The sequence below is a fragment of the Fomitiporia mediterranea genome (genome assembly GCF_000271605.1).
Source record: "Fomitiporia mediterranea MF3/22 unplaced genomic scaffold FOMMEscaffold_1, whole genome shotgun sequence".
In the NCBI taxonomy this organism is placed as follows: Eukaryota; Fungi; Basidiomycota; class Agaricomycetes; order Hymenochaetales; family Hymenochaetaceae; genus Fomitiporia; species Fomitiporia mediterranea.
Genome location: NW_006760386.1, coordinates 3,854,347 through 3,868,222, shown reverse-complemented (window position 1 = coordinate 3,868,222; position 13,876 = coordinate 3,854,347). Strand labels below are relative to the sequence as shown.

Here is a 13,876-nt window from a genome sequence, read left to right as displayed (position 1 = left end):
ACGAGGATCTGCAGGAAGTAGGAGAACTTGTGTAGTGTTGGAAGTGATGATGATGAGAATTCAAGAGTAGAGAAGCGAGGCAAGTTGATCGTGTTGGCTGTAACAAGTGCTACAAGGACTAGCACGAGGCGGCAAGGTGGCGAGTGTTGACCTCAGGTGGTCGTCAAGCCGTCAAGCTGTAAGAGGGCTCCGAAAAGAAAAGAAAAGAAATCCCATCTGGTATACTTAACAACAACATTGAGAGTGCCTGGCGCAGCGCGGCGAGGTGCAACGGACATTCAGTTCTTCAGAATTCATCTTCATCTCAGGGAAAAGCAAGATCAAGAATCACAATGCGACGGGGGGGGGGGAGATCCAGAGAAGGGGGAAATCAGGAAATCAGGAAATCAGGAAATCAGGAAGTCGGATCCGCGGGAAGTAGGAAGGTACTTGAGTAGACGCGGCGCAACCGAGTGGATAACCGACTGGCGTCAGAGCTGTGCATCATGTATTCATGATGTTGCGACTGAACTGCATAGTGATGTTGGGTGGTGATAATAATGATATTGGGAGGAGGAACGGCGACGCGGCGCGGTGTGAGCTCTGTTTGTTGTGTAGGGAGATAACATCGTAATGTCGGGAATATGTGGAAATGCATGTTATTCTTATTACATGTGTGGTAGTGGCTTGAGCTTCGAGAAAGAAACGAAGATGACGAGACATGTCAATGACACTGGTGATAGTAAAATTGGCTTTGACTTCCAGGAGAAACGCGTGTCATTCCAGCCAGAGACACAGAGCTCTAGACGCCAGCAAGCGAGACGTGGCGGAGTCGCGCAGTCACGCAGTCAAAGAGGGAGGGCGACGACGTGAGAATGCGATGGTGATGCACGTCGTAACATTAACACCGTTGCCATTCTGTCAGCGCCACCACACCTAGATTCGGAAATTCATTTACGATTTTACGATGAAGAGATAATATTGACGCGCGCAACAATAGAGAGTGAATTATTCACACGGCTACAGCCGGGGCCGTGTGTGCATCGATCGACGGTGTCGCTAGGCGTCAGGGTCGGTTGCCACACCCACTCATTCTTATAACGCCAGGGTAACTCTCGTGCACTGCTCTACCTCCCCCCGTCGTCGTCTTCCTTTCGTCTTCCCTCCCTCACTTTCTTTAACTGAGAGCCCGGTGCTTGCTTCATTCTTTATTCCCCTTTTATTCGCTGCATATACGCATTCGCATTTCATAGACGCAACTCTTCCTTTTTTATTATTTCGGATTTGGATTTCGGATTTGAATACGCCAAGGAAATACGATCGACCGACCGACACACACCCCCACGCTCCACGCGCTAACCTAACCAACTCACGGGCATTCTCGCAGTCCGTTTGGTCGGCTTAAAGTCCTCTCTCTTACCCTCGCCAGAGAGAAGCACGACTCTCTCTCTTTCCCAACCAACTCGGCTTGCTTCCTATTTCTGTTCCGCGTCCGGCACGCCTCACGGAACACCACGCACACACACAACTTTACATTAAATCTCCCCTTGTTGTACTCTTTTGTACTCTACCATCTCTCTCTCACCTCACCACAATCAACCACACATAACGCATAACGCTTAACACACATCTTCCCTCGCGATATGTCCCTCAAAGCCGAACTCGAGACATGGGCCTCAGCGCTCAAGGCCTACGACGAAGAAGATTTCGAAAAGGCTCTCGACCTCTTCAGCCGGATCGCTGACTCTTCCAAGATCCTCACTAATATGGGGTTGATTTACGCTACGCTTGGTGAACATGAGGCTGCTGTGGAGCAGTTTAATGCTGCGACGGGGTTGGATCAGTATTTGGCTGTTGCGTGAGTTTCTCTTTCTCTCTTCTCTCTTCTGGTTTCATTGTCTCCGTCTCGTGCGTGCCAAGATGGATTGGTGAAGATGGAGGGGAGGGAGTACGGGCGATGAATGATCGTCGAGGGTCGACGGCGGCCGCATTGCCTGGTGGCTTCCATGCCGTCGTCGTCCAGTTCCTCCGAAACTGCGCACCGCGAGACGGGAGAAATTTCATCTCATCTCATCTCATCTTACGTAACATTACAACCCAAACATAATCACCTTTCTAACTAACAATTCCCTTACCATTTCCATATCGCTATAGCTACTTCCAATGCGGCGTCTCCAACTTCCTTCTAGGTCGATACGACCTCTCTCTCCGCGACTTCGAAGAAGCGCTTCTCTACCTTCGTGGGAACCAAGCTATCAACTACGAGCAACTCGGTCTTAAATTCAAGTTGTTTTCGGCGGAGGTGTTGTTTAATAAGGGGTTAAGTCAGATTTATTTGGGGAATGTTGATGCTGGGTTGATGGATATGCAGGATGCGAGGGGGGAGAAGGCGACTGATGAGCATAATGTTATTGATGATGCTATTGCGGATAGGGGGGAGGGGTATACGGTTTTTAGTATTGTGAGTATCAGGTTATTTGCGAGTGAGTTTGGTCGGATGTTGATGTTGATGGGTTTTGTGTTTTCGTAGCCTGTGGGAGTGTTATACCGACCATCGGAGAACAAACTCAAGAACACGAGGACGAAGGATTACATGGGCAAAGCTGTACGTCTCATTCCCCCTTCCTTGTCCTCTCTTCACACCTAATCTAACCTTCGTCGCTCGGAATAGAAATTAATCGCAACAGACAGCGTCGACGAAGCATACACCGAATTCACAGGCGTCGCTCGAAAGGCACGTGGGTTCACAGGGACAGGTGCACCTATCCCCGACAACTCCCTCAGCTCTTTCGACTCTTTGGAAAGTGCGGCGGGGCTAGGTAATTTGAGTAGAAGTCAGACTGTACCTCCGCCACGCGTGACGGTGGATGATACGAGGCCTGCGGGGTTGATGAGGTCTAGGACGGTGTTGCCTGTTGCGGATCGTTCGCAACAGCAGAATGTCAATCCTAATAGTCCGAATGGTCGCGATGGAGGTATGGGTGGAGGAGGAGGAGGGTTGCAGAGAAGTTTGACGACGAGTGCGAGGTCGCCGATGTCTCCTCCTGGTGGGTCCGGCCCAACACGTGCGCTCAGCGTACGAAAGAACGGTATGGGTATGGGTCAGCAAAGGTCGCCTACTAGCTCCGCTCCCCCTCCTCCACCCGAGAAGAACGATGGCAATGGTACCGGTAATGGAGGGCCGATGCGCATCACAGAGATATACGACGACTACATCGGCGGGTACGCCGACGACGCTCCTCCTCCTATGCCTATGCCACCTGCTGCACCTCAGCAGCGCGTAGCAGCATGGGCTAGGAATAACGCCAACCCGGCGAATACACCTTCGAGAGCGCCGAGTACGCGTGCACCGTCTGCTTATGGGTCGTTCTCTTCTTCAGGTGCGAGTCTTCGGAGGAAGCCCACCCGCCGACCTACTATCGGTGGTGGAGGTGGAGGACCTGGATCGACTCGAGGTCGACCAATGTCACCCTACGAAGAAGAAGAAGAAGGATACGTCTCAGGAGAATACGACGAACCCATCATCTACGAACTCACAAAGATTCGAGTCAAGCTACATTACCAAGATGACGTGCGTGGTATGACGCTCTCACCTGAAACCCCATGGGAAGAGTTTAGAGAGAAGGTAGCGGGGAAGTTTGGGAGAGGGGTGGAGGAGTTGGGAATGAAGTTTTTGGATGAGGATGGGGGGAAGGTGACGTTGAGGGATGATTCGGATTTTGAGTTGGCTGTTGAGACTGTTAGGGAGATGGCGAAGGGACGGATGGAGGGGAAGTTGGCTGTTTGGGTTTCGGATTTGTAAGATGTGAGAGACGTCCCCCGTGCCTTGTGCTGTTTATCGGTTTGCCGTCCTCGCTTGATCACCTTATGTCGCCTGGCCAATTCACGTCTCCCTTTGTCGTCGTCATTCTTGTTATCTATCCTACATCTTGCTCTCGTCGTTCTTGGTCTCCTGTCTTGGTCTCCCATCTTAGTCCTTGGTCTCCTCGCTGCTCATCGTCAGTTTCGTCCATTGTGTTTTGCTCTCTTAATGTGTTGTAATACCCCCCGGTTAACCTATCTTGTCTTCCTCAACTCTCCCTAGGCCTTTCTCATCTTCTTCTTTAATTCTTACATGATCTTCGATATGCTCAAACCAAATTATCCGTAGCCCAAACTCATCCAATAAATATTCAATATTTCGATATTTTTCCACAAAGACCTATCACATCAACTTCGTGTTGCCATCACTGTGTTTGATTTTTTCTTTCGGTTTTTTGGAAGTTTACTTACTTACATTAGCAACCCTGTCTTGTAGAGTACTCTTCTTATTGAGTTTTCGTATTCAAAGTGGGAGTTGATATTTGGTTTGATATTGATAAACGGAAATGAATCATTGTTTCCTTCTTACCTTTTCAGTTTCAGACTCGGACAGCCAACGTGAAAAGGTAGTAAGTACTAGTGTGGACACGTAGGCTGTTGAGTTCTTGTACAATAAAGAATCGAGCTTAGTGACGTAGTGAGATAACAATCTATTGTTTAAAAGTTCCATCTTCATCTATTGTTCTATTTTATATTAAATCAACTACTATTTTATCTCTATAATTTATTGTCTATCATTTTCCTTTATTCTATTCCTTTTTCTAACCAAGGACAATGCCAGAATGCTGCCTTCTAAGAATTTGACATACTGTCACGTTTCTTAGGCTGTATAGTCAGTTTTTGACTTCCATAAGCTGTACCCTTTGTACTACTGCTTGAAGCTCTATGTTTGCCTGAACTTGACTTTCCAGAAGCTTTCTGTTTTCCTTTACCTTTCTTAGTTTCATCTTGGCTAGATTCTAATTGTTTGTTTGTTTGTTGGTTGGTTGGTTGGTTGGTTGGTTGGTTGGTTAGTTGTCTAAAATATTTATTCTTTACTTTAGTTACTACTTACCTGTATTACTACTAGCACTTTGAACTGTATTAATTGTAGCTAGGAGCTCTTGTTCAAAAGGACTTCTTTCTATGTGTGCACTGTTTAGCCACTAGTTGTTTATTATAATTAAAAATAGTGATTTACTGTATTAATCTTTATAAACTTACAGGATGTTTAAGTGCATCTATTGCAGACATTCTTTCTTTTGGATCTGGTTTTAGGCATTGGTACATAAAGTCTAGCCCTATTAAACAATATAAATAAACAAGAATATAATGGAAAAGAATAAAGCTTACCATCAGAAGATATCCCTTTCAACCAGTCAGAATCTTCAGAATGCAAAAGAGTATAAATCCAATATTTATCTCTGCCAATTATACTTGCTAATTGTGTCTCATTGAAAGCATCAAAGTTGTAGCGTTCCATTCCCTTGTGTTTGGGTCTGTCCTTATTGAGGAAATACTTGACATTGGCAAGAAAGTCACACCCTGCTAGGAAAGTATATGTAGTAACTCTAAGAAAAAGGGTCAGTAGCTAAATAGAAATCAATTCGAAAGTTGTTAAATCACCCTATAGACCACATGTCTACTTTGTCTGTGAACGGATCCTCAGGATGAAGCAACAGTTCTGGAGCATAATATCCGTCTGATCCACGAACACCACTTGCCTTTCCGTTTGACCCTTTCTTAGCTAGACTAATATAGACTCAATTAGTGAGATTTCTTAGTAAACTATATAGGAGAGAGCCAGTTTACAATCCAAAATCACCGAGAACAATTATTTGTTTAGTTGATGTGTAAGAAGGAGTTGCTTTGAATGTTATAAGCATATTCTCAGCTCTGTAGAAAATCGCGTAATCAATAAAAAAAATGGAATTGGAGTGTGTCGTTAAATAATAGTCTACTCACTTCACGTCCCGATGTATGTATTTCGGATGAATATGAGCGAGCACCAGGCACGATTGTCTACAAAATCGAAGCCGATTAGAACGTTACATAATAAGGAATAACCGCATGAAGCAAGTACGTGTTCATCAGGATATTTGCCATGTTTTGCATTATATGCCCGAAAGTAGTTAAAGACGTCTCCCTGTTCTGCATATTCAGTAATTATGACCCAGTATACAGGAGCTTGAAATAGGCCATAGCAGTATAGCTAGTATGTATCTCTTGGTGTTAGAAGCTCCCTTCGTGTACTAGTAGAAGGAGGAAGAGACGTACAATATGTGGATTCTCACGGCTGAGTTTCATCAAGTGATTAGCTTCCTGCTGTACAAAAGCTTTTGTATTTTGTTGTTCTTTGACACTTAAGCTTCCACCGTCACGTTTACTGTATCTGGGAACCAGCTTGGCCGCAAATTTTCCTTCACCGCCTATTTCTGCTTTGATACCCGCGTGTTCTACTAACTACAGCATGTGGAATGGAGTATCAGCATATCGGATCAAACTCATTGTAGTATCTTCTCGGAGTTGATGAAAGAGCAACATACGAATATGAATGACGACTTTCCCGTTCCCAGAGGCACTTTCTCTGATCTTCCAGGGGGGGCAAGTACGTTCAAGCAATTCTCTGTATTCTACAGGTCGTAGAGCTTCCCAGTGAGGTTAGTATTTAAAGTGATTGGTTTCAGTTTATCTATTCTAGGTAATACTAATGACGGTTGACTAGAGGTACTCATTGTTGTACGTCTTCTGTGATGTTGTTCTTAATCACCTTAAGTGTGAAAGATGTGCTGAACGGCAGTTGACTCTGCTTTTCCTTTAAATACGCAAAATGTGCTTCTAGTGCAAGGTTACTTTGCTAGTTGTAGTTGACGTCGTGACTGCTTCTTGCCCGCTTCTAAATATGCACAAATTGCGTTCTACACCAAGCTTATTTTGCAGGCCGAGTAATTGGCCATGGACCTTGCAGGAAGCAGAGGACAGAGAACTTAGTCAGTACACACATGTTGTTATTTGAACTGTGAACAGATACGCTGCATTAACACAGGGATTACTACTATATTTAAAGAAACTTGTTCTTCACGTAAGTTGGATTTTGCGCGATCAGGATGTATATAAGGTTGTGAACCTTGCTTTGTCTACCCTTGTAATCCCCTATAGAGTATTGTTGTTGCTGTGTATCTCTGACCGTGCTCTCTCCGTCCTAGCTTTTCCTCCGGCAGCTCCTACTGTTCCAATCTCTTAGCATATTGCTAACAACCGTGACTCACTACTCTACAGTCTATTTTATGTGCTCTTTTTGAGATTTAATCCCCCTCCTCACTGCCCTATACTATTTCGCTCTTATTTTCAATGTCAACATTGTAACAATCGCAGCTCCTTACTAGTATATCTTTCTCTTCTTGCTACCTGGATCCGTCTCAACTCGATAAATATCAACCTCTGAAGCCGTCGTCAAAGTCCAGCCAATCTGGGCTTTGTAAAGCACTGATTGACTGTGCTTATTACATGAAGCCTAGATTAATACTGACCTTCAGAATATTTCTTCGACTTGTCTCATCAAACTCATTGGTTATTATCTTGTCTGAAAGTCTTGAGCAAATACAAGAAGATTGTGTTTCTTAGAAAGATTTGTGCACAATATGTACATTAATCAATCAAATTGAGATTGCACAAAGTGCAAATCTACATTATTGAATTCTGTTCATTATTCTATTTTTTATCTGTTCTATTACTAAATCTTTGTAAACTACTGTTATCTCGTTCTTTCACACTTATTAATAGCTGCCTTAGATGGTGGCACCTTGAAAGACAAAGCCCTTCATTATTTCTTCTTACCTTGTATAGTCAGTGAAGAATGATGTTTTGTACTGTTTTGTCTATGTTCATGCTTATCCTTTCTATTATTACTTGTAGTAGAACTGGAAGATGGTCTATCTGTTTGACTATGGCTGTCTTTCCTTTTATGTTCTTTCTCATCTTGACTGGATTCTAATAGCTAATTAATATTTTAAGAAAGTATTATATCTATTAATTTCTCACCTGTCTTACTACTGTCAACTTCTTTATTAGTTGTCTGATATTGTACTTCAAAGGGACTTCTTTCTACATATTCATTGTTTAACCACTAAATATTATAGTAAGTAAAAATGTTTAGTTGCTTATGTTGAAACAATACAAACATACTGGGTGAAGAAGTGCTCTTCTTGCAGAAATTCTTTTAGTTGGATCTGGATGCAAGCATTTGTAAATAAAGTCTTTTCCTATTTAAAAATACAACATATTAACCAATGTCTCAAAAGGAAGAGGATAAAGCCAACCTTCATTAGATATCTCAGTTAGCCAGTCTGAATCTTCAGAATATAAGAGACTATAGATCCAATATTCACTTGAGCCAATTATGTATGCTATTTGTGTTTCACTTAAGTTATCAATATCATAACTTTCTATTTCCTTATGTTTATGCTTAACCTTGTCAAGAAAGTACCTAACATCATTAAGAAAATTGCATTTTGCTAGAAAGGTGTATGTTATAACTCTAAACAATAATAAGAATCACTAAATACACAGAAATAATTTAGTTTCTTACCCTATAGCCCACATATCTACTTTGTCTGAGTATGGTTTATTACTATTCAGTAGCAACTCTGGAGCATAAAATCCTGTTGACCCAACAAAACCTTCTGCTTTCCCTTTAGAATCTTTCTTAACCATACTAATATATATAATTAATAAGCTTTCAAGGCCGACTCAGAGAGAAACGACTTACAATCCAAAATCACCGAGAACGGTTATTCCTTGCAGTGAAGTGAAATCAGGAGTTGCTTTAGATGTTCTTAGCATATTCTCAGATCTGTAGAAGTTGTATAATCAACAAAGAGGAAATTGAGCCGTATTGTTGAATAGCACTCTACTCACTTTATGTCTCGGTGTATAAATCCTTTACAGTGAATATAATCAAGTGCCAAGCACGATTGTCTATGAATTCCGAGCCAATTAGAAAATTAATATGAAATAATGTATCCAAATAAATGACCTAATGTGTGATGCTATTATACTTTCGGCAGGGCAGTTGTCATTATGTGTTGCCCTGTATCCTGTATAGTAGTTAAAGACGTCGCCTTGTTCAGCATATTCGGTGAGAATGACCCAATATACAGGGTTCACAAATAGACCGTAGCAGTATAACTGGCATGCACGCCTTAATGTGAGCCACGCGTGTCGAATGGGAGGGTAAAACAACATACAATATGTGGATGCTCGTGGCTCAGTTCCATCAGATATTTGGCTTCTTTCTGTGCAAACTCTTTTGTGTGCTTCTGTTGTTTGCTATTCAAAGAACCACCCCCAGGAAAAGTGTATCTTGGGATGAGCTTGGCTGCAAGCTTTCCCTGGACACCTGTTTCTTTGATACCAGCATGATCTACTAGCTACAGCACAAAGCAACAGCACAAAACAAGTGTATTAGGATGTCTTGCAGAATCGTCCCAGAGAATAAGTGGGAGTGGCGTACGAATATGAATGAAGACTTTCCCTTTCCCACGGGCACTTTCTGTGATTCATGGGGGGGAGGAAGTACGTTCAAGCACAGATTCTCTGTCTCCAATAGAGCACGTAACTCCCCTTTCACACCATCATTTAATTTAATTGCCTTTAATTTGTCTATTCTTGGTAATACTAGTGCTTGCTGGCTAGGTGTACTCATCACTGCACCTCTCCTGAGATGACGTTCGTAACCACCGATGAATGAAAGATGCGTTCAAGGACAGTGATGTCACTTCTCTGTTGTCCATCACCCACCTGAGGCCGTAGCTTTATACGCAAATTTTATTTTTCATCAATTAAATTTGCTGATTATGTACTGAACTTACGGACCTTGCTGAAAAAAGCAGGTATATTACGGACCAGGATGGATGTTTGCAATGATTGGTTGTCGGCTTGCAAAGTCTCAAAAAATGTTGTAAGGAAATATTCACTTACAAACAGTGAAACCGACGCATGGCTGGATCCTGCCACCCGCTTACTTATTCGTCGATCCAATTGACTGTTCATCACATGATATGATATAAAACACGTCCCTGCCAGAGTTGCAGACTCTCCCACATTCTCAACTTACCAGCCAGTGACTGTTAGTTGCGTCTGAGTTGGTCTGACATCCGCCATTAACAGAACCCTTGACTCCACAATGGCCTAGGCAGTGATCGGAAAGAAAGACTACGTCACTAGAACGACTCTAGATCGCAAATGCAACGCAGGACAACACGGTTATTTACTGTAACAGTACCTGACTGACTCTGACTTATGTCCTTCACACACATGCAACAATATCCTTATGCTGGGACTATTCGTCCCAAACTCTAGACCTGCACAGTCTTGGGAAAACTAGCTCAAGTAGCTCCTTAATACCGTTGGCCCCAATGTACGTCTAACAGGTTATCGTTTACCTACAGACTCGTTGGAGCGATGCGCGTCGCATAAGCTTGGCTTTCTTATACATGCCTTAAAAGCCATTAATCCCACAAGAGCAAACGTGTTGAAAAGAAGCCTTCTGATGGAAAGCCAGGTTGAGACATTCATGATGCTAAGACAAGGGCAGTGTATATGCAAAGTGCGACTGTTGTTGAGTTTGCAGACCATGGCAAATGGTTTGTGATATGACATCTTATATAGTGAGTCCCAATTTACTTATTCTCCTTTCGAGCTTGTGTCTCATTTCTCTTGATTGATTTAGTTTGCTATGTTGCTTTCCAGGAAGTGAAGACATTAGTCAATATGAATGGAAATTCAGAAGTTGCCTGCTTATCATGGTTCTCGACTAGCTCTCTGTATAACAGAATCCGTTAGCACTGGCTGATCTCGCACAGAATCCACTAACCTCATGCATGCAAAGCTGTAGAGTGTACGGAGAAATGCATTCGATCGGACAGTACACCAGCCGGTATCATTCGTATGATACCATTTCTGCAGGAAGCTATGAACGACATGTGCGCTTCATATTTGGGCCTATAACGGAATGTCCGTAAAGTCTATTCGTTGAGTGTCTATAGTGTTGATGGAGGTCGGAATTGCTGCTCAACTACAAAGCAACTTAGTGATCAGACATGGGTGGATGAGCGTGCGTATTGGTCCCCACACACTGTACAGATGTGTCACGATTACTTTCGTATATGCCAATGCCTGTCGAACGATAGTATGTATTCTCTAGTCGTTCATGGCTCGATCTTATCTTCTAGAAATCTGAAGGGAAGCTCACAAGAACTGTCACAGAAAATAGTGGACGTGGTGTAATTCAACATAATATTAATAGTGTGATATGAAAGGTACGTAAATGAGGAATATGACGAATTCTTCGTAGCAATCCTCTGCAAGAACTGTGTCCTGTCAAGCTGCTAGGGTGACATACGGGAAGTGATGATGGGGCCCTGCTGCTAGACGGGTCCCAGAAAGTGCTGATTAGGAACGTTTTGAGATAGGCTGAGGAGCTTGGGTTGAAGGGAGTGAGACTAAGGATAAATAGAGCAAAGTCCAAGGCAGCCGGTAAAAGTAGTGCAACGAAAGTTATACAGAGTCGGACACGGAAGAGTCTACAGTGAAGTTCGAACGTGTATCACACACAATCAGAACGCGCTTGATTCATTATTGTATCGATATCCTATTTACAGTCTCTATTGTGAACGGCTCTTTATATGCCTCCCTCTTTTCTCTGACTTTAAAAGTAGTATTTTTATGTACAACCTGTAAAGCCAGCTTTTCATTTGTACACTGTTTGCTATCATCTACATGGACACGCATGATCCACTTGTATCTGTCGAACTTCTCTTTTTACTTCCATGTCGTTCTAGGCTTCCTTGTAGGATCCCTTCCAGTTGCTTTTGGGCAGGTGAGATATGCTTATCTTGGTGTTCACCATCTGCGTTTTTATTACTCTTTTTCCCTGCAGATCCATCTTGGCTAGATGATCCTGACTGCATTCTACTGTGCCAGGAATGAGCATGTTTTTTCTCAATATCCCTTTTTGCTTTTCGTGCCATAACCTTTCCAGTAGCTTTTCTCCATGTACCTTTTACTTCAAAATCATGCCTTATAGCCTCTTCTATACTTTCTTTGTACAACCACTAAGCGTTTTCTAACATTACACAGTTGTACCTATTATTTTAAATGTACAATGACTTACGCTTATGGGTTGTGTTAGTGCATCTTTTGCAGATATTCTTCTACTCGGGTCTCGTTGTAAGCATTGTCTTACAAAATCAATTGCTAGCAGATGAATAATTAAATGTATCCTTTTGGATAGTACAGGCCCCATCCTACCTTTGAAAGACACTCGTGGTCTACCTTTAGCTAGACGTTTGTTTTGTTCTCGTTCTATGAAATAATCAATTATAAGTGTTTTCTGTAGCTGTGCTGTATATTCATAATGATTATCTGTTATTAATTTTACAATAGTTCCTGGCCTGTGTTCCTTTGGAATTCCCCATTTTTCTCCGATAGTTGGATAGAGCATTGCATTAAATAGAAGGCCAAATGTTGTTACTCTGAAAAAAGTATGTAATTATCAAATTTACTTATAATAAATAAAAAATTTAACTGACCCAATTGACCACATATCTACTTTATCAGTACATTCTGTTCCAGATTCTAGTAAAATCTCTGGAGCAACATAGTTTTCTGTACCAATTACACTTGATACTTTCCCAGTACTATCTTTCCTAGATAAACTATTATAATGAAATAATTGAATAAAACATATTATTATTTTATAACATACAACCTACTATTGTAAATCACCAATAACAAGTAATTCGGTTTGTGAAAGGTAGATAGGTTTTTTCTTATTTATTATAAATAAATTGTCAGGTCTGTTGAATATAGTTTTTAATTTAGTAATGTTTTAGCACTGTAAATTTATTACACAAACTTTATGTCCAAATGAACATATTCTCTATGCAGAAAAGCAACCCCCTCACACAACTGTCTATAGAGTAAAAATCAATTGCTTAACTTATTATTTATTAATTTTAAAATGTATACCTAGTATAATATGCAAGTCTTGCCTCAGGAAAGTACTTGTTTTCTTTTAAGAAAAGACTTAATAAGTCTCCATACTCAGCATACTCTGTGACAAGACACCAATAGTCATTATTCTCGAATACACCATAACAGTTTAGCTGCCAATTGTCTATTAGATATTTTAAACAAAATATGAAAGTAATTAAACCTATACAATATGAGGATTTCTATGACTGAGTTCCATTAAGTTATAAGCTTCTTTTATTGATTTATTTTTTGTAACTTGTATTTCTTCTTTTTTCAGTTGTCTACCTTCTATATTGTACCTTTTAGGTATAATCTTTGCTGCAAACTCGGCTTGTCCATCGTACTCCTTGATTTTCCCTTTAATACCCTCATGTACAACTCTCTATACAAGATAGAGTAAATATTGGTGTGACTTTCTTTAGAGAAAAGGCTAACGTTAACTTGTACTTACATACACAAGACCAACTGCCCCTGTTTGCAGTGGCTGGACAGTATCTTTGTCAGGCGGAGGTAACACTGTTAAGGTCAGGTTCTCCTTTGTCCATTCGTTATCGAACTTCGCAGTCGAACCCTCTCGTAATTTGATGACATTCAAGTCACTGATCACGGCTGCTTCGGCTATTTGAGTGGAAATACTCATCTTGATTTAGCTGCTCAGATATTGACTCCTGTTGTGGTGAACGTAGAATGCGATGAGGTACCACTTTGTTCCCTGTGCTGTCCTCTTATGTGTTTGTTTGTATTTACTCCTGCGAATTACATTGCTCATGATGGCTGCTTTCCTAACTTTGCCGATCATGCCGAAATCTTGCAGAAACAAACAGCATCTAGACCGAATACTCGTGCTGTCATTGATCCTTTGCATGTGCAACCATTCCGCATCAATACTGTCATCCCGGCTGTGCTGCATTTGTGAAGGATAATAACTCATACAGGGGAATTCTCCGTGTATTTTATTATTATTACAGAATTGGGTATCGTGGAAGGCGCTGAACGGTTCTGTTGAGCAGCTGCCAGTGTT

The 13,876-nt window shown here is 41.8% G+C and overlaps 4 protein-coding genes across 4 annotated transcripts; 1 reads left to right on the top strand and 3 right to left on the bottom strand.

The window, feature by feature from the left end:
• Nucleotides 1-1,120: 1,120 nt before the first annotated feature.
• FOMMEDRAFT_101396 (uncharacterized protein) lies at nucleotides 1,121-4,261 on the top strand. Its single transcript, XM_007261871.1, has 4 exons — nucleotides 1,121-1,837; nucleotides 2,134-2,440; nucleotides 2,510-2,584; nucleotides 2,651-4,261. Exons 1-4 carry the CDS (start codon nucleotides 1,623-1,625, stop codon nucleotides 3,779-3,781), a joined length of 1,728 nt encoding a protein of 575 aa, XP_007261933.1. The 5' UTR covers nucleotides 1,121-1,622; the 3' UTR covers nucleotides 3,782-4,261.
• Nucleotides 4,262-4,673: 412 nt separating this feature from the next.
• FOMMEDRAFT_25200 (kinase-like protein) lies at nucleotides 4,674-6,823 on the bottom strand (the record flags this gene model as incomplete). The annotated part of the gene is made up of 11 exons (XM_007261870.1): nucleotides 4,674-4,799; nucleotides 4,895-4,918; nucleotides 5,044-5,120; nucleotides 5,173-5,390; nucleotides 5,446-5,571; nucleotides 5,785-5,841; nucleotides 5,903-5,970; nucleotides 6,097-6,282; nucleotides 6,366-6,452; nucleotides 6,673-6,737; nucleotides 6,781-6,823. The coding sequence occupies 11 exons, from the start codon at nucleotides 6,821-6,823 to the stop codon at nucleotides 4,674-4,676; spliced, it is 1,077 nt and encodes a 358-aa protein (XP_007261932.1).
• A 1,084-nt stretch (nucleotides 6,824-7,907) lies between these two features.
• FOMMEDRAFT_25199 (kinase-like protein) lies at nucleotides 7,908-10,315 on the bottom strand (the record flags this gene model as incomplete). The annotated part of the gene is made up of 16 exons (XM_007261869.1): nucleotides 7,908-7,923; nucleotides 8,005-8,081; nucleotides 8,290-8,356; nucleotides 8,408-8,533; nucleotides 8,588-8,671; nucleotides 8,737-8,758; nucleotides 8,877-9,006; nucleotides 9,066-9,248; nucleotides 9,332-9,536; nucleotides 9,619-9,630; nucleotides 9,690-9,697; nucleotides 9,724-9,765; nucleotides 9,799-9,862; nucleotides 9,935-10,008; nucleotides 10,135-10,181; nucleotides 10,267-10,315. 16 exons carry the CDS (start codon nucleotides 10,313-10,315, stop codon nucleotides 7,908-7,910), a joined length of 1,206 nt encoding a protein of 401 aa, XP_007261931.1.
• Nucleotides 10,316-11,594: 1,279 nt separating this feature from the next.
• FOMMEDRAFT_25198 (kinase-like protein) lies at nucleotides 11,595-13,495 on the bottom strand (the record flags this gene model as incomplete). Its single annotated transcript, XM_007261868.1, has 9 exons — nucleotides 11,595-11,933; nucleotides 11,993-12,075; nucleotides 12,130-12,217; nucleotides 12,260-12,353; nucleotides 12,411-12,536; nucleotides 12,594-12,677; nucleotides 12,737-12,793; nucleotides 13,155-13,237; nucleotides 13,307-13,495. 9 exons carry the CDS (start codon nucleotides 13,493-13,495, stop codon nucleotides 11,595-11,597), a joined length of 1,143 nt encoding a protein of 380 aa, XP_007261930.1.
• Nucleotides 13,496-13,876: the final 381 nt, after the last annotated feature.

Excerpts from the sequence above, each read along its gene's own strand:
- FOMMEDRAFT_101396 (XM_007261871.1), top strand. The coding sequence starts at position 1,623 with ATGTCCCTCAAAGCCGAACTCGAGACATGGGCCTCAGCGCTCAAGGCC. Across the intron at positions 2,441-2,509 it reads GGTATACGGTTTTTAGTATT|CCTGTGGGAGTGTTATACCG; the intron begins GTGAGTATCAGG and ends GTGTTTTCGTAG. Across the intron at positions 2,585-2,650 it reads AGGATTACATGGGCAAAGCT|AAATTAATCGCAACAGACAG; the intron begins GTACGTCTCATT and ends CGCTCGGAATAG.